The 26,539-nt window shown below is 43.7% G+C and overlaps 1 protein-coding gene across 1 annotated transcript in view; it reads left to right on the top strand.

Annotated features, from left to right (window-relative positions):
- Positions 1 to 26,539, top strand: part of igdcc3 (immunoglobulin superfamily, DCC subclass, member 3) — a 186,379-nt gene that overhangs the window by 102,089 nt on the left and 57,751 nt on the right. Inside the window, exons 3-4 of the mRNA XM_072278158.1 lie at positions 13,639 to 13,783; positions 18,098 to 18,228. Coding sequence (XP_072134259.1) covers positions 13,639 to 13,783; positions 18,098 to 18,228 — 276 coding nt within the window. The remainder of the gene's footprint in view (positions 1 to 13,638; positions 13,784 to 18,097; positions 18,229 to 26,539) is intronic.

Below are 26,539 nucleotides of genomic sequence, written 5' to 3'. Positions count from 1 at the left end.
TAAATAATATATTTCCAATTTACTTTATTGATATAAATTGCTTTGGGATATTTCATGGGAGTATGGGAATGCCTTGGAATGTTCATCTTAATGTTCTTCACTCAAAGTTCAAAATTTCAATTTATTATCAAAGTACATATACGTCACCACATACAACCCTGAGATTTATTTTCCTGTCAATAAATCCATAATCAAATAATAACCATAATAGAATCAATGAAAGACTGCAGCAACTTGGGTGTTCACCCAATGTGCAAAAGACAACAGACTGTGTAAATACAAAAAGAAAAAATAGTAATAATAAATAAATAAGCAATAAATATCAAGAACATGAAATGAAGAGTCCTTGAAAAGTGAATCCGTACATGTGGGGACATTTCAGTGATGGGGCGAGTGAAGTTATTCTCTTTGGTTCAAGAACATGATGGTTGAGAGGTAATAACTGTTCCTTAATGTATAAGAACTTATATGTCACCATAAACTACCCTGAGATTCATTTAATTTTCTTGCAGGCATTAACAATAGAACAAAGAAATACAGGAGAACCAATGAGAAACTACACACACACACTGCTCTGCCAGAGTGCTAATGACTAATGATAATGAGTTTTCGTACCTGAACAGCACGGACCTCTGGAAGGTTGGGAATGGCCTGCTGGCTCATTCCCCATAAGGAATTGCTTTCCTCGATCACCACTTGCAGCGTGATTAAAATGATGCAAACCTAGTGATCCAAGCAAGACTTGTTTTCGGACTGCTGTCGTCTGCATGACGAGAGCTTGAATCATGACTCATTATTTGTGGCTCCCAGCCCTGAACTAATTAAACTGAGTCGGCTGCAGATACATAGAGAAAGCCCTGTCTAATTACCAAGGGAACCGTGACATACACTGTCAAGAAGGAAGGGCTTGAGAACGCATCGTGCGCATCGTACAGAAAGACACTAAAGTGTTTCACATCACAATGAATTACTTTGAAATGTGGCCACTTCATGAAGGCAATTGCTGCTGCCATTTAAATCATTTAGACACAATGTCCAGTGCTGGTGGTGTTTAAGCCTAGTAGTAGTAGTGCGATCACTTGAGTCGAGTATGATCTTCTCCTAGGGAGTGGGTCCTCAGGTTGCTGTAGAGGTTAATTAGGGATCCACGTATTCTGGTCCAGTTTGGGCAAGAGTAAAGTGGTTGCTGTGGTTAGTGGTTAGGTCTGCTGGTTATTCAATCACCTAGGCACTAGGAGAGATTCACTCTGTGTGTATTTTCAGGTACGCTTTGTACCAGTGGAACAGAGGGACTTCCATTTTATATTTCACCATAAGGACATCATTTTTGATTGTGTGGCACTCGTACCCAAAGTGCTGGAGTGAGACCATGCTGGTGATCAGGGTCCTTGCTGGAGGGCACGGAAGAGAGTTTCAGGAACAAAACACCAGGCTGCTGGAGGAACTCAGTGGGTTGAGCAGCGTCTGTTGGGGCATTTCACACTTAGACGCTGCGTCAGGATGGATCAACAGTTCTTTTGTCCGTCCTGATGCAGGGCCTTAACCCTATGCATCAAGTCTCTCTCTGCCTCCACAGATGCTGCTCGACCGGCTGTGTTTCTCCAGCAGTTGTTTCCTCTGCACATCCCCTCAGCCCCCTTTGTCCACTCCCATGCACTGTCACTGAGCACTTACACTCCACACCTCATACCTACTGTCCTTCTGTGTGTTCATATGTCCTGCTGCTACCTTGAAGAGTTCCTCTTGTCAGGAGTCACCTTGTTACTTTATCCTTTCCTGTCAGAGTCACCTTATGTTCAGATACTTCCACACGCAGCATCACATTATGTACATACAAACAGTCTATATATATATGTAAATTAATCCCTTGCATATGTGGCCACACTCAACAGATACCTATAAAATATGTTGTTTAGGATTGCTTTTATATTCATTTTTATTGTGTTTTTATGCTTATTGTGTTTTTTTATGCTGCATCAGGTCTACAGTAACAATCATTTCATTCTCCTTTACACTTGTGTACTGAACAATCGTGTTTTTAATGTTTCAGTACTATTTGAGTAATACTGTAAATATTATTTGATTAAGTATTCCTGTTTGTTTAAATAATTCATTCACATAAATTGCACTTGTCATGACACTGCCAGGTGATAGGTGCGTGCCTCACTTAAGGTAAAAATCAAAGTTATACTCGCATTCCCAGCTCTTTTTTTTTTGCTTTTAATTAATTCAATGTTTTGGAGTTACAAAGTGATGAAGTTTCTTTTAAATGAATCGGAGACAACTACCTACCTGTTCAAGTGAGGCAATCGCCTCTGATCTGGGCCGACAATTACGTGCCAGGAGGCACCTAATTAATTAGCATGTTTATTTCGGCTTTTTTCTTAAAGATGTGCTGTGTGCCTCCCGACTACCGCTGTACCGCTGCATGCTTCGCAGATCGGTATCGGGTCGCTGCCTGGAGGGTGGGGGCCACTGCACCACCCAAACTCCGACATCTCAGTGTAACACACCATCATCAGTGTGCTCGGCAAGCTGTCTTCCCAATTCCCGTAAGTGATACTACACTGTACATACATTATTTCTACTTTATTTAGGCTGTGTATTTTTACGTGTTATTTGGTATGATTTGGCAGCTTCATAGCTTAAAGGTTACTGGAGAGAGTGTTTCTGCCAACAGCACTTGCGTGAGATTTTCTGCCGAGAGCGCTTGTGCCGTGTTTTTGCCAATGGCGCTTAAGTGAGATTTTCGCTACGGACAACAATGCAGGCAATGATTGTGGAAAAGTATTTCTACTTTATATAGGCTGTGTATTTATCATATCATTCCTGCTTTTACTATACGTTACTGTTATTTTAGGTTTTATGTGTTATTTGGCATGATTTGGTAGTTATTTTTGGGTCTGCGAACGCTCATAAAATTTTCCCATATAAATAAATGGTAATTGCTTCTTTGCTATATGACATTCCGGCTTACGAACCGTTTCATAGGAACGCTCTACCTTCGGATGGCGGGGGAAACCTGTAGCTGTATCAATGGAAACAGCAGAGACACAGCTGAGTTGCAGTCAGGAATGAAAGTGAGCATGAACAACATGGTAATGTCAAAACAGGTACTGGTCTGGCTGAACAAATTGTGTTACAGTTGTGTCAGGGGCTCACATACACCAGACCAACGCAGGTTTAAAGGTGAAACTTGCAGAAAATGCAACAAAGTAGGAGACATACAAAGAGCATGTCGGGCAGACAAAAATAAATGGAATGCCAGGGAAGAGAAAAAAAATAAAAAGTCATTGCAATTTCAAAAAGAGCACTGTTCTACATTCTGTTGATGAAAAACCTGATAATGATAAGCGTGACACAGGACTGAGTAGCCTTGAGACTTACAATGTGAAAACTAAGAATAGGCAAGCAGTATAGCTTACACCAGCAGAGAATGGCAAGATAATTAAAATGGAATTGGATACTGGCTTGGCATTTCCAGTCATTTCACAAAATTAGTTTGAATGGCATTTCAAAGATACTGAACTGAAGCCTGTAGATATCCAACTAAAAACTTATACTGGAGAAAAGATAACCTCTGTGGGAATGACATTTCTAACAGTGAAATACAACAACCAACAAGCCACATTGGGCTTGTATGTGGCAAAATCAAATCCCCTGCATTGCGGGGATGTGATTGGCTGAGTCAACTACAACTTACTTGAGGATTCATGTATTTGCATGCCACATCCCCGGCAATAAATCCAACTGAAAGCAAACTAAGAGAGGTACTGGATGATGCCACAGCAGTGCTCAAGGAGGGCATTAAAAACTCAAACATATCGTGGGTAACATAGTGTTAATTGAAAATGCCGCACCCAAGTTTTGCAAAGCCAGTCCAGTTCCTTATACCATCTGCAATAAAGTAGCCAGTGAGCTAGATTGAACAGATACTGAAGGAATTCTTTCCAAGTTTGAGTGGAGCCATGCAAGTGGTCTCAGTAGCCAAGAATAAGTGATTTTAAGGTCACCATCAATGCAGTACTGAAGGTAGATCAATACACCCTGCCTAGGGTGGAGGATATCTTTGCAAATCGTTCTGGAGGAAAACACTTCAGCAAAATCGATTTAGTCGAGGCCTCCCTACAGATGGAGATGGAAAAAGAAACCGAAGTCTTTCTCATCATAAACACTCACAAATTTATTGCTAAAAGAAATTAAAAGGCTTATTTTTGGAGTAGCACCTGCACCAGCACTCTGGAGAAAGCTGTGAACCGGGTACTACAAGGCCGAACAGGCACTTAGTCTTACCTGGATGACATCATTATTCCCAATAAGGAAGACAAGGAACATCTCTAAACTCTCAAGGCAGTGTTAAAAAAGACTAGAAGATTATGGACTCAGAGCACGACGCAACAACTGTGAACTCTTTAAACCAAACATCACATACTGTGGTCACGCGGACTTGATTGATGCACAAGGATTACGCAAGTGTGCTGAGAAAATTCAAGTGGTGGTGGATGCCCAAAGACCAAAAGGTGTGTCACAGTTGCAGTCCTTTTTAGGATTTGTCAATTACTAGGTTAATTTGTCAATTAATAGGCTCTTTCCAAACCTGGCTGCTGTGCTCCAGCCCTTAATACAGATGAGGAAGAAATTGCAGTGGACAAAGCAGTGTGAGATGGCGATCAAAAAACTAAATAAAATGGAAATGGCAAAAATTGTACTCACACACTATGATCCACATCATCCAGCCAAGCTGCCTATGATGTTTCTGCTTCAGGTATAGGTGCAGTCACGTCACATATTATGAGTGATCGAAGTGAATGCCCTAGAGCTTTTGCACCAAGTTCTCTTAATGCTGCAGAGAAAAAATACACGCAGTTTGACAGAGGGGCCTTGAGTCTGGTTTAGGGTGCAAAACATTTCAACCAGTACTTGTATGGGAGAGAGTTTGCCCTCATTACTGATTGTCAACCACTAGTGTTCATTTTCAATCCACTGAAGGGTGTTCCACTAACAGCAGCAGCACAAAGACAGGGACGGCCTCTGTTTCTTAGAGGACACAATTACAAGATTGAATTCAAGAAGGCAACTTATTGTGGAAATGTAGATTGTCCAATTTACCTTTGGAGAAGGAAATATCTGAAAAATTTACAAAAGAGGGCAATCCTCCTGATGTATTCCTAATGCAAATGGAAAGTCTCCCTATTATGGCAGAGATGATCCAAAGGGAAACAGGAATGACCTCACAGAGCTTTAGGTCTGCAATACCAACTGACTGGAGTGTGCAACAGAGACTCTAGTTCCCCGATTCTTACCAGCACTGGGATATCCTTGCCCTTGATGGGGCTTGCCTTATGTGGGAATTGAGAGTTGTTGTCCCATCCAAGCTGAGAGCTAAGGTGTTGGAGGAGCTACTCGCCGGTCATGTAGGCGTGGTCAAAATGAAAGTGATGGCTGGAAGCTCTGTCTGGTGGCCTGGGATCGATCAGCTGGTCGAGCAGCTTGCTGTTTGGGGTGCCAGCCCATCCAGATGACAAGAGCAGTGCCTCTCCGTCCCTGGGATATGCCTACAGAGGATTCATGTGGATTTTGCTGGACCACTCCTGGACACAAATTTCTTGGTAGTAGTGGATGCAGCTACAAAGTGGCCAAAAGTGTCCCAATACCCACCACTACAGCCTTGCTGATATGTTGAGAAGGCTCTTCGCAAGGATTGGTGTTTCTGAACACTTAGTCAGTGACAATGGACCACAGTTTGTGGCGGAACAGCTTCAGTCATTCCTGAAATGAATGGATTAAGACATATTACATCTTCACTGTACCACCCACCTACAATGGCTTGGCGAAAGCCTTTGTCCAGATTCTAAAGAACACACTGCAAGCAGTGTCAGCAGAACATACTAAACTGACGCTGAATCAGAAGCTTGCCAACCTCCTTCTTGCGTATCACAATGCAGCACACTCAACAGCCAACAACTCACCAGCTGTGCTGCTCCTGGGCCATTCCTTGCATTCACGCTTGGACCTCCTCAAACCAGGTTGCAGAAAGAGTATGCAGGGCACACAGCTGAGGCAGACCGAGGACTCTTCAAACAAGGAGGTTTGATGTTTCATTCCAGGACAAGAAGTCCTGGTGAGGGACTCCAGAGGTGACCAAAAGTAGGTACTTGGAAAGGTTTAGGACAGAACTAGACCACTCTCCTGCACAGTGGAGATTGCATCTGATGTCATATGGAGACCGAGACATCGATCAGTTGAGGAGAGCAGTGCCAACTGTTAGAGAAGAAAGGTGTCCAGAGCTGTCAGAACCACTTCCTGCTGTCCCAGAGTCGACACCTACAACCACCTCAGAGGAGGCCTAGGACCTGAGATTGTCTCACACCCACAAGTCTCACTTGCCAAATAGAGAAATCCCCCAGGAAAGACATTATCCCACTGAAATAAGAAAGCTTCCACAGTGATTAAATCAGCCTAAATTGGATTAGATTATGAGAACACTCAGTCCTCTTTTATTGTCATTTAGAAATGCATAGATGCATTAAGAAATGATAACAATGTTTCTCTGGAGTAATATCACAGAAAACAAGACAGATCAAAGACTAACACTGACAAAACCACATAATTATAACATATAGTTACAGCAGTGCAAAGCAATACCATAATTTGATAAAGAACAGACCATAGGCACAGTAAAAAAAAGTTTCAAAGTCCCAAATCGATCAACTCCCGAGTCCCCGATAGCAAGCGGCAAAAGGGAGAAACTCCCTGCCATAAACCCCCAGGCACCGTCAACTGCCGATGCCTTGGAAGCAGCCGACCCTGAGTCCATCCGTCCGAAAACTCCGAGCTTCCGAGCAGCCTCTCCCATACAGCCTCCTGAGCGCCATCCTCTGCCGAGCGCCTTCGACCTCTCCCCGGCCGCTGAAACACGCAAAGCCGAGGATTTTGAGGCCTTCAGCTCCGGAGATTCTGGTTACCACACAGTACAGCGGTAGCAAAGCAGTCATTTCAGAAGTTTTCCAGATGTTCCGCTATGCTCTCACATCTGTCTCCATCAAATCAGGATTGTACACGGTCCCCTACTTGACAAATAACAGGTATTCATCACCGAAGTGGCCGCGCGCGTTGTCGTCGCGCCGCCATCTTCTCTCCCCTTTGGGACAAATTAAAAAGTTACTCTGCTGTGGATAGCTGCATAGTAGTTGTACTATTTACACTGTATACAGTTGAGATGCTTTCTATATTGAGTATAGCTGAGCAGAGAGGAATGTTGCGTATTTAATATTTTAGTACTATTTGAGTAATATTGTAAATGTATTATTTCATTAAGCATCCTTGTTTGTTTAATTACATTTTAGATGTAAAAAATATGTGAATTGCATACACAATGCATTACCATTTGATATGTGTGCAGCTTAAAGTAAAAATTGAAGTCAGACTTGCATTCCAAGCTCTGCGCTTTTTTTTTTGCTTTTAGTTAATTTTATGTTTTGGAGTTACAAAATACCAACAATCTTGTCAGTCTTGATTGTTTGTCAGTCTTCATCAGTGTATAGTTTTCAATTGCTTCTGTTGTATTTTATTTTGTTGTATTCTACATGCCTGCGAGGCCTACGTACTTAAATTTACTTTGAACTTTGAATCTTGCTTCTTCTTCCAGCATCTGCATTCTCTTGTGTTGCCAGGGCATTTCAAACACTAACTGCCCTTTCCTTTTCTGAAACAGGGAAAGTGGTCATTTACCAAAGTGAATAATGCTATTATTTTAATAGAATTAGTCCTTCAGTTTGTGCAGAATTCGATCAAAAGGCTTGGAGACGTACTTGCTGTTTGTGAGTTGGCAGAAATTTCAGTCGTTGCCTCTCAGGTTTGTTCCTGATGCTTCTGGGCAACAAATGTTTTATACGCTTATATAAATTCAAGGCAAAGCACTGCTGAACTGTGCCAGCAGAGTGGTGAAAGAAACGCTCTCGCTTGCAGCGTTTAGCAGAAACATGAGCATTTGTGTGAGTGAGTGTGAGTGTGTGTGTGTGTGTGTGTGTGTGTGTACGTGCGCGTGTATACTTCCTACATAAGGGATAAATCCACAATCTTCTAACTCCCAACTAATCAATGGACAATCACTTCATCTGAGCTGCAGTAATATAGGGTGGCTTGAATGTCCTGCCCAAAAGTGACTGATGAAGTAAGAGAATTTTTGAGTGGGTGTTTACAGAGCTTGATAAATGAAAACTGAGGCCTTAAAAGGTTGCTGTAACGTGTCAGTGTGGAGGTCAGGTCTGTGCCCTAAGCTCTTATTTATCACCAGCACGGACTTTTCCAAGTCGGGAGAGCTGTATCCTTCAGTTTTTCAAAGCATTTCTTAAAGTGATTATAATTCAATTTTTGCATTACATGGTTGTTTACATGGGGCCTCTGAAATTGTTTTTTGTTCAAATTAAGGACTGATGTGGATATAATACTGTTAGTTTAATAAAATTAGTGCTTCGGTTTTTTACTTGCTGTTTGGGAAAAGGCAGAGATTTTGATCGCATAGCTCTTTGTGCTGCAGGGCACCTAACGTTTTCACCACTGCCCCAGCCATGCACTCCCAAACATGAATGTCCCCAGACAGAATTAAACGCTGCCAAACTTGTCTGACCCCGGACAGGGTTGTAGATTCACCAACGTGACTATTAGTGGACACAATGAAACAATCTCAATCATATACATCCTAGGATAGAGTTAGACATTCCACCTCATGTCCCAAAATGGAGTTAAATTCACAAACATATCTGTCCTGGGACAATGTAAAACATTGCCAATCACAATCAAATTGGGACAGAGTTGAGCATTCCCGAATACTCCAAATCCCAGGGCAGAGTTAAATATTCCCAATTACAGAACGTCCTGGGGCAGAAATAAACATCTCTAATTACTGCAAATCCTTAAACTATGTTAAATATTTCCAATCACTTCACATCCCAGACAGATTGAAACCTCCTGGTTATTGAATATCCCAGGAAAGAGTTAAATCACTTAATATCCCATATTTAAACATTCCCAATTGCAGGATGTACCCGGACAAGGTTAAACATAACCAATTACTGCATGTCCTGGGTCAAGGTTAAACATTCCCAATTATTGAATGTTCTCGCAGAGTTAAATATTCCCAATTACTACATGTCCCAATATTATTTTAACTGGTAAAAGTTAACACAGGAACAGGGTGGCAAACCTACTTACCTCATCTAAAGCAGTTACAGCTAACCATTCTGCTTTGTTTTGGTGAAAATAAGCTGTAGTATATTGTACAGAGATGGAGGGCCTTCTAGAGGCCAGTAAGTATTGTACAGTGAGAGCTAGAGGTATGTATCTCAAATTCTTACAATTCAAAGTTTAATGTACAAAATAGATGTATTATCAAAGTATAGGGTCACCATGTGCTACTCAGAGATTCATTGTCTTCCAGGCATTCACAGTAGAACAAGGAAATACAGTAGAATCAGTGAGAAACTACACACCAACAAATTCTGACAAACAGCCAATGTGCTGAAGACACGCAAAAAGGCAATAATATTAATAATAAAAACCATAAGTAAATAAATAATAATGAGAGCATGTGTTGTAGATTCCTTGATAGTGAGTTTATAGATTATGGAATCAGTTCAATGTTATCCACAGTGGTTCAGGAGCCTGATGGTTGAATTATAGAATAGTACAGCACAGTACAGGCCCTTCGGCCCACAATGTTGTGCCGACCCTCAAACCCTGCCTCCCATATAAGCCCCCACCTTAGATTCCTCCATATACCTGTCTAGTAGTCTCTTAAGTTTCACTAGTGTATCTGCCTCCATCACTGACTCAGGCAGTGAATTCCACGCACCAACCACTCTCTGAGTAAAAAACCTTCCTCTAATATCCCCCTTGAACTTCCCACCCCTTACCTTAAAGCCATGTCCTCTTGTATTGAGCAGTGGTGCCCTGGGGAAGAGGTGCTGGCTATCCACTCTATCTATTCCTCTTATTATCTTGTACACCTCTATCATGTCTCCTCTCATCCTCCTTCTCTCCAAAGAGTAAAGCCCTAGCTCCCTTAATCTCTGATCATAATGCATACTTTCTAAACCAGGCAGCATCCTGGTAAATCTCCTCTGTACCCTTTCCAATGCTTCCACATCCTTCCTATAGTGAGGTGACCAGAACTGGACACAATACTCCAAGTGCGGCCTAACCAGAGTTTTATAGAGCTGCATCATTACATCGCGACTCTTAAACTCTATCCCTCGACTTATGAAAGCTAACACCCCATAAGCTTTCTTAACTACCCTATCCACCTGTGAGGCAACTTTCAGGGATCTGTGGACATGTACCCCGAGATCCCTCTGCTCCTCCTCACTACCAAGTATCCTGCCATTTACTTTGTACTCTGCTTTGGAGTTTGTCCTTCCAAAGTGTACCACCTCACACTTCTCCGGGTTGAACTCCATCTGCCACTTCTCAGCCCACTTCTGCATCCTATCAATGTCTCTCTGCAACCTTTGACAATCCTCTACACTATCTACAACACCACCGACCTTTGTGTCGTCTGCAAACTTGCCAACCCACCCTTCTACCCCCACATCCAGGTCGTTAATAAAAATCATGAAAAGTAGAGGTCCCAGAACAGATCCTTGTGGGACACCACTAGTCACAATCCTCCAATCTGAATGTACTCCCTCCACCACCACCCTCTGCCTTCTGCAGGCAAGCCAATTCTGAATTCACCTGGCCAAACTTCCCTGGATCCCATGCCTTCTAACTTTCTGAATAAGCCTACCGTGTGGAACCTTGTCAAATGCCTTACTAAAATCCATATAGATCACATCCGCTGCACTACCCTCATCTATATGCCTGGTCACCTCCTCAAAGAACTCTATCAGGCTTGTTAGACACGATCTGCCTTTCACAAAGCCATGCTGACTATCCTTGATCAGACCATGATTCTCTAAATGCCTATAGATCCTATCTCTAAGAATCTTTTCCAACAGCTTCCCCACCACAGGCGTAAGGCTCACTGGTCTATAATTACCCGGACTATCCCTACTACCTTTTTTGAACAAGGGAACAACATTCGCCTCCCTCCAATCCTCCGGTACCATTCCCGTGGACAATGAGGACATAAAGATCCTAGCCAGAGGCTCAGCAATCTCTTCTCTCGCCTCATGGAGCAGCCTGGGGAATATTCCGTCAGGCCCCGGGGACTTATCTGTCCTAATGTATTTTAACAACTCCAACATCTCCTCTCCCTTAATATCAACATGCTCCAGAACACCAACCTCACTCATATTGTCCTCACCATCATCAAGTTCCCTCTCATTGGTGAAGGGTAATAATTGTTCCTGAGCCTGGTGATGTGGGACCTAAGGCTGCTGTACTTCCTTCCGGATGACAGCAGCAGGAAGGGAGCATGGCCTGGATGGCAGGGGTCCTTGATAATATAAGCTGCTTTCTTCTGGTAACAATCCTTGTAGATGTGATAAAGTTTAAGGGAGTGGGGGATTCTCAAGATTCTTGTAAACAATGGATTCAGTACTGACTATGTCTGTGACTGCAGTGTGTTTGAATAATGTCTCTCAGCGGCCTTCTTTGGAGAAAGATAAGGGTTAAAGTTCGCCCAGATCCACATAGATGTCTGTGGGCTTTTCACACCTTTTGATTTTGACAAAAAGCAGTACCTGATGGAAATTAGACAGAACATTCCTTTCTTAATTAAAGCATAAATTTGACGGATGTTCTTATCTTTGTAATTAAGTTTTGGCTCCAGCAAACCAGGTAAGACACTCTTTTCTTTAATGAAGGTGGCTGGAGTGTCTAACAAATTGATTGTACTTTTGTATCAGTAGTACATTGACTTGGCTGGAATAGTTATCAAACTGATTGTTCTTTGTATCAATAGTCCATTGACTTGACCGGAATGGTTATCAAACCAATTGTTCTTTTGTATCGGTGGCCTTATAACTTCTGACAATTCTGACAGCGGGCAGTGAAGTTGTAGAACCGCCGGGGAGATGAGAAAAGGTCTCTCCCTGATGTCGGGTCCAAGTTCACTCGCCGACTGAGCTCAAAGAAATAAATGGGTGAAAAGATAAGTAACGACCTTTTTGTGCTGTCGTTATTTGATCCAGCAAAGTTACGTTTACAGATGTGCTCAGTGCTGTGTGGTGTGCGTGTATGACAGTGGGCATGATGGTATATAATAGAACATTATCAGGAGCGGTGTAGTGAATCACAGAGGGCAACATGTCGCACAATAGAGTGTTACTTTCCGCATAATAATCAAATGTATTGGGGAGCAGTGCAGTTTATGCCAGGGCAGAATGCTGAACAGTGAGGTGTACAGTGAAGCACTTCGATGAGCAGAGATGTGTGCAATAATGTGTTATGGTGTGCTGTTTGGTTATAATGAATAATGTGGTGCACATCAGTCTGGCTATGAATAGTTCAGTATATAAAACAATAACTTTAGAGAACTATGTAACAGTATAGTGAGCAGTGTGATGTACAGTGGTTAGTTGTTCCTCTCCGCCCCCTTGTTTCGCGTCGGGTGGCAACCTTGCCATTTCTCTAGCTTTTTGTCTGTTTTTTATGAGGCCGTTGCTAGCGCAGTGCTCAACCCAGCACAGACGGAAAGCGTGCTGGGAACCAGCTGGAGCCACTCGCCTCGAAGTCGAGCGCTGGTGCCACTACACCACGTACCGTGGTGACAGTGCAGAAATGTGTATCGGTATTTGTTTATTTATTGAGGTACAGTGCTGACCATTGAGCCGCGTGGGCCAGCAATCCCCAATTTAACCCTAGCCCAATTGCGGGATAATTTACAATGACCAACTAGCCTACCAACTGGTGTGGGTGGTAACCGGAGAAGAAACCCACGTGGTCACAGGGAGAACGTACAGACAGTGGCGGGAATTGAACCCGGGGCACTGGTACTGCAAGGAGTTGTGCTAACCACTACACTACCATGCCGCCCAACTGACAAATACAACACACAGTATAGTCAGCAGTATTATTCCCTTTATCTCTGAACCTCCATTATGATTTCTCTGTGATCTATGGCCCATTTGCATTCCGTATATGTAACCCCAAGTGCAACCTGCTGTTTTTGGTATGGAACTTTAATAAAAATTGCTCCATAAATCTTAAGCATTATTATTTAATATGCAATATTGCCTTTTGCCTTGCCTTGTGCGTAACTGTGGCATGCAGCTGTTTTGGAGCGAGCTTTTATCTAATTTGTTCTGTTTCCCACAGGATCAAAAGGAGGTGTTAGGGATGTAAGAAATTCATCTCTCATTATTCTCTAGCCTTTCCAGGAGGTAAGATGTTAATGTTGGTATCCGCTGATAGGATTGCTCTTGATTGTCGAGGAAACGCAGACATGGTGGATCTCCACAAATAGTGTAGGAATCTCAGGGTGGTTTATGTACATTGTAATAGGCCTTGCCACCTCCCTGGGATCCACACGAGGCGGACAAACTGCAGCAGTGACTGGGTGCTGCCAGATAGCTTTACTGTTGAAATATTAATGAGCAATTTGTCACTTCCAGGGCAACCTCGAACGGAATTACTGCCCTTCTCACTTGTCTTCTTTGCTCAGTTTTCCTAACGATCACTCTCCTTCTGTCCCAGCTCTGTTGCCATTCCACGTGCAGCCCCAGTCGATGGTTGTGGAGGAGGGCGGCGTCGCCAGGTTTCAGTGCCAAATTCACGGCTTACCAGAACCGTTGATCATGTGGCTGAAGAATCGCAGGCCTCTTGAACCAAGTGATGACAGGTATGTCATAGGAAAGGCTTAGGGGGATATGGGTCAGACACGGAGCAAATGGGAATACCTTAGAAGATTAGATATTTGCATTAACGAGCAAGTGTTCAGGTATACCGAATAAAGTGGTCATGGAGTATATTTAACGTGGTCTAACCAACAGGGCCAAGAGCTGGGAATTAGGATTGCTATGGAAAGTCTTTGCTTTTGGCTAGTGGGATGTGATGAATGAAATGTCCACCTTTAAGGCATAATTTTCTATAATTGTAATCCATCTTTAGCTTGGAATCTATCCCTCAGAATATACGGTCACTACAAAGTTCTACAATCTCTACTCAAGGCCAAAATCTGCATTAAATTCCAAAGAGACTAGAATTGCCACATTTTCCCTTCTGGGTTACCGTTCCTGTGTTACAGTTTTCCTGTTTGTTGGTCATGTTTCTAATTCACCACAGTAATTGACCAAAGTCACCCAAAAACATAACAAATGAGACGCAGCAAGGCTACAAACCTAAATTTACAGTGTCATAGCAGAAACTAAGGTAGCTCCTCAAAGAAATATGCAACACCAAAATGTAGATGTTTACAAGGTGGAAGAAGCTTGTCTTCATGGAGAACTTTGTTCTTTAGTTATTCCACACGGGGCACAGCCCTTATGCCGAAACTGTTTGAGATGCACGATATCATGAGGGCATGGGTTCACAGAATCTCTTGTTACCCTGCTGACTTCTGATCCAAACAGACAGTAGACCCTTCCTTATAGGAAAGCAGGATCAGATGGAAAGTCACCAGCTGTTTTCTTGCGACTGGCTTCAGGATAGAAGTTGTAGAGAGATACAACATGGAAACCGGCCCTGTTGCTCACTGAGTCCCCATTGGCCATCAGCTGCCCATTTACTCTCATCCTACGTTATCTCAATTTTTAATCTCCCTGCATTGCCGTCAGATGCTCTCAGCATCTGTGACTCACCCACAGGCTAAGGACTTATTTATAGAATGCCAGATAACCTACCAGTCGTCACCACATTGAGATGTGGGAGGAAAGCAGAGCCCAGGCAGTCACACAGAGAATGTACAAATTCCTCAAAGACGGTACCTGAGGTCAGGGTTGAAGCTGAGTCTCTGATTATAAGAGGCAGCAGCTCTGTTCAAAGAATTAGCTGGCACCAGAGTGCCAGAGTCCAGGCAGATTGTCCCTGACTAGACTGGAGGCCGTACTTGCAAAATAGATGGAGGAACAGGGAGGCTCCAACACCTTCTGTTGTTAGGTCTTGTAGAGTGATTGTCATCAAATGGATAATGTCCCCAGAATGAATCAAGTGAAGGAGTGGTGAGTACCATTTTTGCTTTCAGTTTATTTGGGTAAAATAATGAACTGGTTCAAGCTCAATCCAATTTGCTCGTCATGTTCCTGTGGTCGCATCTACTTTCTATGGATCTTGAGATCCTATACTGGAGACCTTGTCAGCATAGCCATCCCATCAGACTGAGGTGTCACTCTTAGGAATTGGATCCGTTTCCCTCACCCCTTAAATTCAGATCGTGCTCCATTGACAGCCCCATTCAGCTGACAGGGATTGTGCTACGTGCACAAGCTGGTGTACACCATCTAGCCTGGAGATGTTTGATTTCCACCCTCTAACAGGGAGGTGTCATCCCCCAGCAGAGTGGAAGGTCAGGGCCAGCGAGTTGACCTGCAAACGTCAGACACCATCCCTGCAAGCGGCATAAGAATAGGCTCGAGAAGCCAGGATCTTGCCCAACTAGAATGACAGCTGCAGGAATAGGCAGGCACCCACAGAATGGGGCTATTCAGCCTGTTGGAACTGTACTAGCAGTGAAGATAGTCTCATTCCCTGGTGTTTTCTCTGCAAACTTTCCCTATTATTGAATCCTTTGTTAGAAAGTCATGATAAGTTCCCTTGCTCCCCTTTGCAAAGTGAGTTCCAGATTGGTTGCAATGTGGCTCAGATATTGGTTGCAGGTGGCTCAGATTGCATGTAGTTGGGTGGAATGTGGATTAGTCATAGTGGGTGAGGTTCAGATTAGTAGTGATTGGGTGAGGTTTGTGTTGCTTGAGATTGACTGTGGTGAGGTGGGGTTTGGATCGTGATTGGGCGAGGTTTGCGTTGGCTGTGATTTGCTGAGTGTTGGATTGGCTGTGGTTCGGTAAGGTTTGGATAGTGATTGGGCGAGGTTTGATTTCACTGTGATTTTTGTGCAAGCTGTGGTCGGACAAGGTTTGGATGATGCGTGGTTGGGTAGGATTTTGGATTGGTTGGGTTGGGTTTGTGATGACTATGGTTGGGTATGGTTTGGATTGGCTGACGTTGGGTGGGGTTTGGATTGGCTGAGGTTGGATGGGTAGGGTTTGGATTGGCTGTGGTTAGATGCAGTTTGGATTGGCTGAGATTGGGTGGTTAGGGTTTCGATAGGCTATGGTTAGGTACGGTTTGGATTGGCTGAGGTTGGATGGGTATAGTTTTGGATTGGATGTGGTGGGTAGGATTTGGATTGGCTGTGATAATGTTAAATTAGTTTCAAGATTTACCTTATACCTAATCTAATAACTATTAGATCCGCATGAAAAATATTTTGAAAGAAGGTGAATGGTAACTTTCAAAAGGAGAGATTAATAAATAAAACTACAAAATCCCGTACAAACCAAAGGACAGGGTGCAACAGCACCATTTGATGGAGGAAGCTGTCATTACATCTACATATTTCCCAATTTAATATACAAAATATTAGTAAGTATGAAAGCTGAAATCCTTGTACCCGGAGATGTTTAAGGAGAAGCTGTATCAACTCAGAGACATAGATAGGATTAATGCATCAGAATAGATGCAAACAGCCATGTGTAGTAGACTGAAATGTTTGGAATAGACTTAAGTAGGTTGTCCTTGCATCCATGTACTGTTTAAATTTAGGCATGGATCGATTCACTAAATATTTTAAGAAACTAATGGACTGCTGGCCTTTACATCCACAGGACTGGAGCAGAAAGAGATGGAAATTCTGTTAGAAGGCATCAATTGGATAACTATTACAGTCCTGACTCTTGGGGAAAGATACAGTGGCTTTGAAGGGAGTGAAATTTAAGTGAAATTGTGGGGAGAAGTAGGTTCAAGTTCTCTGAAATGTGGAGGGTTAAGGCGTCATGTGAGATTAAGGGAAATGACTGGTGTAGATGGAGCAAAGGTGTACTTTGTGAGGAGAGTATGGGACAAGGACACATTGTTTAAAGCCAGGCCTTTCTGGCAGCACCAAGCAGAAGTAGTAGTAGGCAGCCATTGATCTCAGGGGACCATGGGTTTGCGCCTCTGGTGGGCTGTGTCCTCTCTTGGGCGGGAAGATTTGAAGAACCGGCTGTGGCCCTTGCAGTGGGTTCCCCTCTCCACGTCACTGATGTAGTCCAAGGGAAGGGCAAGCACCGATACAGCTCAGCACCAGTGTTGTCGCGGAGGTTGCCAGAGTGAAGTTGTAAACAACATCAAACTGTCTTCGGGATCCTGGCTCCGGATTTCTTCCTTGGGATTTACTCCAGAAGCCTTTTCCATGGGTGGGTGTAGCCGCAAGGCAGCGGAGGTTTAAAATCAGAGCTTTACTTCTCCTAGGAAGGCTGCCATCCAAGGCTGATGAGCCCCATGCAGAAGATCAAACCTCATAATTAAAATTATAACTCAGTCTTGTATCAACACCCTATTGCAAACAGGATGCAAGACTAGGTTTTAATCTCAAATCTGAGACTGATGTTCCAGGGATACTGGGAAAAGACAATAATGAGGAGGTGGATCACTAACAACTCCCACCGTGTGGTTCTCATTTTCATATCTTCACAAGGAAAATGAAATCATCTCTGGTTTATGTGGGAACAAAGACCACCTGGTTCATATCGTCGCATTCTGTGTTAAGTTGAACGCCTGTTCTTGGAGGAACTTGGGCTCCTGGGTAGGACATACAGAGACTTCCTGCGACGCTGTGAAGCTCGGGGCATTCTGGAGTGGGGAGTTCAGTTCCGGCGCCGTTCTGTAGAAAGTCTCTGCATGGCCTCCCGGTGGAATGCTTGAGTTTGCCCCGGGTGCTCCAGTTTCCTCCCACAGTCCAAAGACATACCGGGTCAGATAATTGATCATAGAAATTATCCTGTAATTTGGTTAGTGTTTAATTGGGGTTGTGTGGTTGCTGGGGCGATGTGGCACAAAGCGCTGGAAGGGCCACCTCCATGCTGTAAAAGTATTTTAAGAAGCTAGTGGACTGCTGGCCTTTACATCCACAGGATAAGTAAATAAAACCTTAACCGAACTTTCCCCACTCATCTTCCAGGTTTACCTTCCTGCCAACGGGGGTCCTCCAGATTACACGAGTGGGTGAAGAGGACAGTGGGATATACCACTGTGTGGCCGCCAACACCGCCAACACGAGGCATAGCGAGGAAGCCAGCCTTACTGTGTCAGGTTGGTGCTGGTCGTCTGGGTGCGTTTTCTTCTCGACCAAACGTTCCGCAGCTCCCTCGTTCAGTGAGTGAGGCCTCCGAGTCCGTGCGGCCCACTGGGGCCTGGTACGTTGGAACCGAACCTGCGGGCGCTGGAAATCAAAGCAGTACGCACCAAGTGCTGGAGGAACTTGGTTGGCTGGGCAACGCCTGTGGAAAAGAGTGAACAGTCGATGTTTTGGGCCGGGACCCTTGACATCAGGACTGGGGGAGAAAAGGATGAGGTCAGAATAAGAAGGTGGGAGGAGGAGAGGAAGAAGCACAAGGTGGTAGGTGATAGGTGAAACCATGAGGGGGGAGGGGTGCTGGGAAGTTGATTGGTGGAAGAGATACAGGGCTGGAGAAGGGGCAGTCTGATAGGAGAGGGCAGAAGACCATGGAAGAAAGGGAAGGGGAAAGAGTACCGGAGAGAGGTGATGGGCAGGGAAGGAGATGATGTGAGAGAAGGAAATGGGAATGGGGAATGGTGAAGGAGAGGAGTGGTCAATAATCGGAAGCTGGAGAAATCGATGTTCATGCCATCAGGCTAGAGGCTTCCCAGGCGGAATATAAGGTGTTGCTCCTCCAACCTGAGTGTGGCCTCATCGCGGCAGTAGAGGTGGCCATGGACTGACATGTCGGAATGGGAATGGGAATACCTCAGGTATTATGGCTTGTTGCCTGAGACTATCTGGTGCACGTGTTCTCTGGCCTTAGTGCCTTGGATTCCTCAGCCCAGTCAGATCGGCATTGTATTGAATACAGTTTCATATCTGCATGTACACAGAATGTTTCAACCACTCCATGGGTTAACCGAGGGAAGGGGGGAGGGGGATAGGGCTTCATTGCAAGCCAGTGCTACAGGAGGGTTCATCTCAGTTCTGTCAAATCACATCTCATCAAATTTGCACTCACATAATTCCCCGAGGTATTTGATTTGAGAGCAGTACTTAATTGTTTCTAATATTAGAATTTCAGAGATGAGCGCAGCACATTACCAAATCATTAATATGCATAATCTGCACTGACTGCCTGTCCCAGCACAGCAGGACTATTCATGTGTCCTAGAAACGGCCTCCTTGTATTCAGTGTTATGTAAGGCTCGCTGTCTCACCGCTGCACTTGACATAACAGAATCTGCAGTGAAATAACTTCACAATCGTCAGCCTGAAAAGGGTTTTAAAATGGTTATCAGGGTGTGAGTGAACCCTGGTTTAGGCAGAATAGAGGAAGGCTCCCACACTCCTGATGGAGGACACGGACTATTTGTTTGTCCTCCTCTCATTCCACCCGTTCTCCTGACGCTGGTGTGGAATGCACGAGCTGCCCTCCTGTACCTCTCCCACGCTCCTCAGTGGATTTCTTATCGGCCTTTGACCTTTGGTTCCTGTCGTTGGTGTCCAGTTAAATGTGAAAAGGCTAAGTATTTTTAGACCGCTGGTCTGTTCTTCCTCCTGGGTCTTAGCGTCTGCTGCTGGTACTTCCGGCTCACTGTGATCCTGTCAGGACTTCGCAATCATTTCAGAGGAGAAGATTTTGAAACTTGTAAGGTGAACTTTGAGGGAACTTAACTTGTAGCCCCAACATGTGAAAGCTGCCAAGCTCAGGCCTTGCATGTCAACCCAAATGACGTGTGTGTGAGTGACACAGCAGCAGCCACCAGGCCAGGATTGTCCTGTGCCCGCACCAATAAGCGTGCATTTTCCAGCGGTGGCTTGGTTGTGAAGTCAGGTTCTCCTCACGTCCGCTGCGGGTATCCGCTCTCGCAGATTCACGGTGGGCCGGAGCAAGCTCCAGGCCTGTCGCGATGGCTGCCTGCTGCTCAGCTGTGCCATGATAGTCAGAGCCAAATGCGGCGGGCATCGGCAGGTTCTGGGCATCCTGGGGATATCAGGGGCAGGGTCACCAGTGTTGGCAACAGGAAAGCCCAATCCCCGACAACCAGGAAAGTCCACCCCAGATCTGTGGGTCGTAGAAGATTGTTACAGGACACCCTAACCAGGTTCAGGAACTACTATTACTTGCAACCTACAACCATCAGGCTCTGAATCAGCATGGATAACTTCACGGACCACAACTCTAAACTGATTTACAACCTACAGACTCCCTTTCAAGAAATCTTGTACAACTCACGTTCTCAGTTTTTTTTTAAATTTGCAGTTTACCTTCTTTTGCTCATCAGCTGTTTCTCAAACATTGTCTGTTTACATATAGTTTATTGTAAATTCTCTCGTAATTCTTTATTTTTCTGTAAATGCCTGCAAGAAAATGAATCGCCAGGTACTAAATGGGAACATACAGTATATGCACTTTGCTAATAAATTTAATTTGAACTTCAGACATCCCTGCATACATACGTGCTCCCAAAATATTTTTACATACAAAAGTGTGACAGAGATACAAACTTTTATTTTTATGAATGTCAGAGTTATTTCTCTCTCTTCACATTTAATAATTGTTCTTTCTTATCAATCTTTTATTGATTCTATTCTTTACAATACTGTGGTGATCCAGTTACCATATTGAGTGTTTTTTGATTTTTTTTCTGACTTTTGGAAAAAATTAACTTATGGTCATCTGTAAAAATAGAACCTGTTCATTACCCGGGGACAGTTTTTAACTGTCTTTGGCAGTCAGATGTATTTTAAAAAGTGCTAACACTGAAATAAAGTGTTAAGCATTATTAACTTTCAAAATACATTTAAGATGGATGAAGTTAAAACACAAAAGCAAATTAATTTGAAAACTTTTTCCCTGTGCCTTCTAAATCTTTGCCATCAGTCGCCATTGAAATCCAAGGAAGCTGACACAGTATCCAAGAGACAATTTTTAACAAAAACCTAGAGAAGTCACTCTAGTCTGTGCTCCATGGCTCGGTCCCATGGGGAGCACAAGGGCAATGAGTTTGGACTGAATCTCCCTCTTGAGCCTGTCAGGAAGTCTTGCACTTTCCATTTAACAGTGTATGTACAGACGTCCAGCACCAACTGCTGAACAGACTGTAAGCCCTGGCAAATTGCCACTAGTTTAGCATTGCCTTGATTATAAAATTCTCTTCCTCATTTTCAAAACTCTCCAAGGCTTCATTGCTCCCTGTAGCTGCAGCCAACAACCATCTCAATGATCCTCTAAAACTTCCACTACCTTCTCCTTGCACATCCCTGGCTTTAATGGTTCCACCTTCCTGCAAACTCGATGCCAGACCTTAGATTTCTACCCCTCTACCTCTCTTTTCCTGTACCAGTCATTTTAAAATCTACCATTTTGACCAGCCTTTAGCTATCTGCCTTTTTCCCCGATGAATTGGGAGCATAGGTAGGCGTCTTCTACCTTTGGCATGACTCTACCATTTGGTTCCAACTACATAAGAGAACTTTCCACCCCCTTGTCTTTCTGTCTCTTCCATAAAGGTATTTGTTTCCATGCCTTTTGAGTTCCAAACGTGTAACTCTCTGAGCGAAAGCATTTTGCTTTATCCCCGTCTTAAGAGGGCAACTCCTTATTTATAAAAATGACCAGCAGTGCTAAACCCTCCTGATCTGGCCTATTCCCTCCCTGTTAAAATGCAAAATCCTTAAGGCATATAAGATCCATGTGTTAAATGTTTCTTATCTGCTTTAAGGATGTTGGCTTTTAGTCTTAGAAACTCCAATGTGTCCAATCTTTCCTCATAAAACAGCCTTACTGTTCCCAGGTATGAGCCTAATAAGCCTTATTGTTTTGAATTTAGAGATTGCACACTGTATTGTGGTATTGGAAGGGGCTGCTCCTCACGTTTTGCCTGCTCTTCAGTAAGCTGCTCCAAAACTTTCAGGTTCAGATTCAGATTTATGTATCACATGTGCTTTGAAACGTATAGCGAAGTGTTGACAGCCAACATTGAAACAGTGAGCTGCTGGTCTTCCACTCTCGTTGCAGGAGTGACCTCTCTTTCTCTCGCTAGTGAGAGAGAGCCCGTCTCCAAAGTGTTGGGATGGACAGTAGTTTTTGATCAAAGTCTCAATGTGATGTTGAAGCTCTATAAGGCACTAGTGAGACCTCACTTGGAGTACTGTGGGCAGTTTTGGTCTCTTTATTTAAGAAAGGATGTGCTGACATTGGAGAGGGTACAGAGAAGATTCACTGGAATGATTCCGGGAATGAGAGGGTTAACATATGAAAAACATTTGTCCGCTCTTGGACTGTATTCCTTGGAGTTTAGAAGAATGAGGAGAGACCTCATAGAAATATTTTGAATGTTGAAATGCATGGACAGAGTGGATGTGGCAAAGTTGGTTCCCATGATGGGGCTGTCTAGTACGAGAGGGCATGACTTAAGGATTGAAGGGTGCCCATTCAGAACAGAGATGCAAAGAAATTTTTTTACCCAGAGGGTAGTGAATCTATGGGATTTGTTGCCACGGGTGGCAGTGGAGGCCAAGTCATTGGGTATATTTAAGGCAGAGATTGATAGGTATCTGAGTAGACAGGGCATCAAAGATTATGGTGAGAAGGTGGGGGAGTGGGACTAAATGGGAGAATGGATCAGTTCATGATAAAATGGCGGAGCAGACTCAATAGGCCGAATGGCCGACTTCTGCTTCTTTATCTTATGGTCTTTGCTATTGCGTGCATGATGGGGGGCAGTGCTTTGGCTAGTGCAAGTGCTTTGGGGTACTAATGTTTCTGTCATTTGTTCTTTGGGTTTTTTTCCTGTTTCATGGATGTCTGTGAACAGTAAGAATATCAGGCCGTATCCTGATATTAAATTGAACCATTGAACCATTGACCCAAGGATGTGCTGGGGGCAGCCGCAAATGTTGCCACATATTTAGTCGCCAACATAGCATGTCCACAACCTTCAGCAGAACAACGCAAGCAGTAGCAACAACAGCAAAACAAGTTCCTTTCCCAGCCTACCTACCACCCAGCCACCCACTTGCACACCAAGCAGGCCTCCAACCTCAGGGTAGGCCACCTCCAGGCCTCCAACTTCAAATTTTGCCCCCAGGAGTCGACAATCATTGGTTGAACCTTTGGGCTTGAATTCCTGACTCACACAAACCTCCGACCCCTGTGACCTGGGTCCTCGTGACTCCTTTGGGCCTCTAGCTGTAGCCTTTGACCTTCTATCTTCAGAACTGCTGTGATCTGGACTTAAACATTTGGCTTTACTGTCCAGACCATTATCCAAACACAGGCAAATCAAGGATCAAATTTATTTGCCGTATACGTTTACAAGGAGAATGGATTCTGGTTAATTGGGCCATCGGTTAATCAGGGCAGCTGCTTATTTGGGACAACTCATAAAGAGTAAAATCTAATTGAGAAATAGTTGGGATTCCCTTCTTTTATTTGGGACATTATGCCACTTAATTGGGACAGCAAACTATTGTCGAACAATTTCTAACTAGCATCAGTCATGTGGCCATTAGACAGTACACTGTGTTTAGAGCAAGTGGTTTTTAAATGGCCTCACTTACGTGTATTTGTGTTCAAAAAGCAGTGATTTTTGTTACTGATAGCTGGTGAGAAATAAGCAGTAAGACCAGTTAGTATTGTTTAGCTCTCTGTGGTTTCAGCAGTCAGGCTTGGAGCGGCCAGAAATGGCCGGGAATGAAAATCGATTTCACTACAACAAGTTAGGAGCTTTGAAGAATCTGAAGGTATCGCCAATCATCTTGAATGTTACAATGAAAATGAGGACTTGGAGGATGCAATCATGATAGCATTTTAGGAAGGGAGTCCATTATCTGCACAAGGTGTCTGTACTGATTTTATTCACGCACAGTCAATCAAAAATCACTGGATTGGATGGATTCCTTCAGTGATAACTATTAGGAACTAATACACAGTTTTATAGTACTGCAATAGTATTGATAATGTTCTAATTTCTTCTGTATTTCGCTTAAATACATAATTTGTCACTCAGTTAAACAGTATTTTGTCTCTTTTTATAGCTTTTTTTTACTTCTGTGAAACATCGGCTAATTTGGGCTGCTGCTTAATGGGGCCAAAATGTACTGCTCCCAGTTGTGTCCAAAATAACCGGAATCCACTATATTAGGAATTTTCTATGACATTGGCACAACATGCAGCAAATAACAACAACATTCAACAATGATAAAGAATAAATAATTCTACATAAAAAAAAATAAATTTAGAGGCTAAAGTCTGGCTATGGAGCAGACTGGGACTAGCTTGGGTCACCATCTTGGTCTGCCTGGGTAAGCCGGGCGGAAGGACTGATTGACTCGATGACTGCGGCAAGAAGCACGTTTTATTTGCGTGCATTCTGCCATCGTCCCCCAGGGAGTCACGTTCTCACCATGCTGATGTCAGGCTCAGCTTTTGTTCTTCTTGTCAGATGACTCACGATCACAGAGCTGACATCTAACTAGTTGCTGGTTGCCTGAAAGAGAATCCAAAGAGAATGGATGGGGGTGGTACTGATATTTATCACTCGGTCCTCATCTGTCTTCCCCCGCAGGCTGTGGATAGAATTAAGCATTCACTTCTGGTGTTCCCTGTGCTACAGGCTTTTTGAACAGCATAAATAATTCAAATAATCAGATGGACCTGACAACAATGTGAATTTAATTCACCAAGTGACAATTCTAGGGTTTCATTATTTTAAAATGTTCTCTGCAAACGTTATCAACCACTTTCAATTATTACCACTTTAGTGTTGGGTTGGATTGATTTGTGGTCAAGTACACCGTCTCGCATTTCATTTATCACACCTCGCAGTAGCACGATCACACAGTAGACAGAAGCACCCCTTATTATGCCGATCTGGATGTGTTTGTAGGGTCAGGCTGCTTGCCAGCAAGGTGGTGGAATATAATTACGTCCCACTGCTTGACAGATACCGGCCGAGATTTTGCAGGGTAGCTTTTAGCCTTCACTGTGTGTACCCCCAATTCTGGGTTTTCATTACATGTGGATAATTATGTTAAGTGCTTCAAAGCCCGGTGTTAGGCTGTCATTGGAGTGTGGCCTGCTTGTGGGATTCAGCAACTTGGGCAACATCTATACAGGACTCGGACCTCAGCCCTGGCCTCTGTCTTTTAATGTAACCAGTCCTCATGAAGGGTCTCGGACCAAAATTTCACCTGCTTCCAGAATCAAAATCGGTTTACTGACGTTATATCCTGAAAGCTGTTGTTTTGTGGTAGTAGTACAAAGATTCAAAGAACATTCATTGTCAAAGTATGTATGCAGTACACAACCCTAAGATTCATCTGCCCACAGACAGCCACGAAACAAAGAAACATCATGTAACCCTTTCAGAGAAAACGTCCAACACCCAAAGCATTTAAAAAAAAGAACAAATTGTGCAAACAGCAAAAAAATGAGCAGGAACTACAGATTATAAAAGATCAAACCACAAAGTAATTGAGCCAGTCTAGGAATACAGTGCAATACGTTAAAAAATTACTGTATGTTACAGTAAGAGTTAAAAATAAATAGTGCAAGAAGAGAGTAAAATAGCGAAGTAGTGTTCATGGGCTCATGGACCGTTCAGAAGTTTGATGACCGGGGTGGTGGCAAGGAAGCCATTCCTAAAATGTTGAATGTGGGTCTTCAGATTCCTGTAGCTCCTCTCTGATGGTAGTACTGAGACTAAGGATGTCCTGGATGCTGAAGGTCCTTAAATAGGGATTCCACTTGCTCTCTATAGATGCTGCCTGACCCGCTGAGTTCCTCCAGAATGTTATGTGTGTTGCTCAAGATCTCTAGCTTCTGCAGAACCTCTTGTGTCTTTGTGGAATTCAGTAGGAGATGCCTTAGTCTTTACTTCCATGGTGAGCTCCCCGCAAAGCATATAGCAGTATAGCATAAGAACTGAGCCTTTGGCCCACGATCTTGTTTGGAAGTCAAGTCATGTTTATTGTCATTTAACTATTAAGGCATCCGTTAGTCTTGCAAGACCATGGATCTGCGCCTGGAAAGTCTTCACTCTGCAGGGCGCAGGCCTGGGCAAGGTTGTGTGGAAGACCAGCAGTTGTCATGCTGCAAGTCTCCCCTCTCCACGACACCAATGTTGTCTGAGGGAAGGGCATTAGGACCCATATAGCTTGGCACCGGTGTTGTCGCAGAGCAATGCGTGATTAAGTGTCTTGCTCAAGGACACAACATGTTCCCTAGGCTGGGGCTCGAACTCACGAACTTCAGGTCGCTAGTCCAATGCCTTAACCACTTGGCCACATGCCCACACATTTAACTATATACATGTATATAACATATATAACCATATAATGTGTATAGTACTGAGACAACGTCTCTCCGAACCTGGGTGTAAGAAAAATACA

This window comes from Mobula birostris, chromosome 14 (genome assembly GCF_030028105.1).
Source record: "Mobula birostris isolate sMobBir1 chromosome 14, sMobBir1.hap1, whole genome shotgun sequence".
NCBI classification, from domain to species: Eukaryota; Metazoa; Chordata; class Chondrichthyes; order Myliobatiformes; family Myliobatidae; genus Mobula; species Mobula birostris.
Note: the sequence above shows the minus strand (reverse complement) of the source record. Positions and strands in the feature narration are given on the sequence as shown.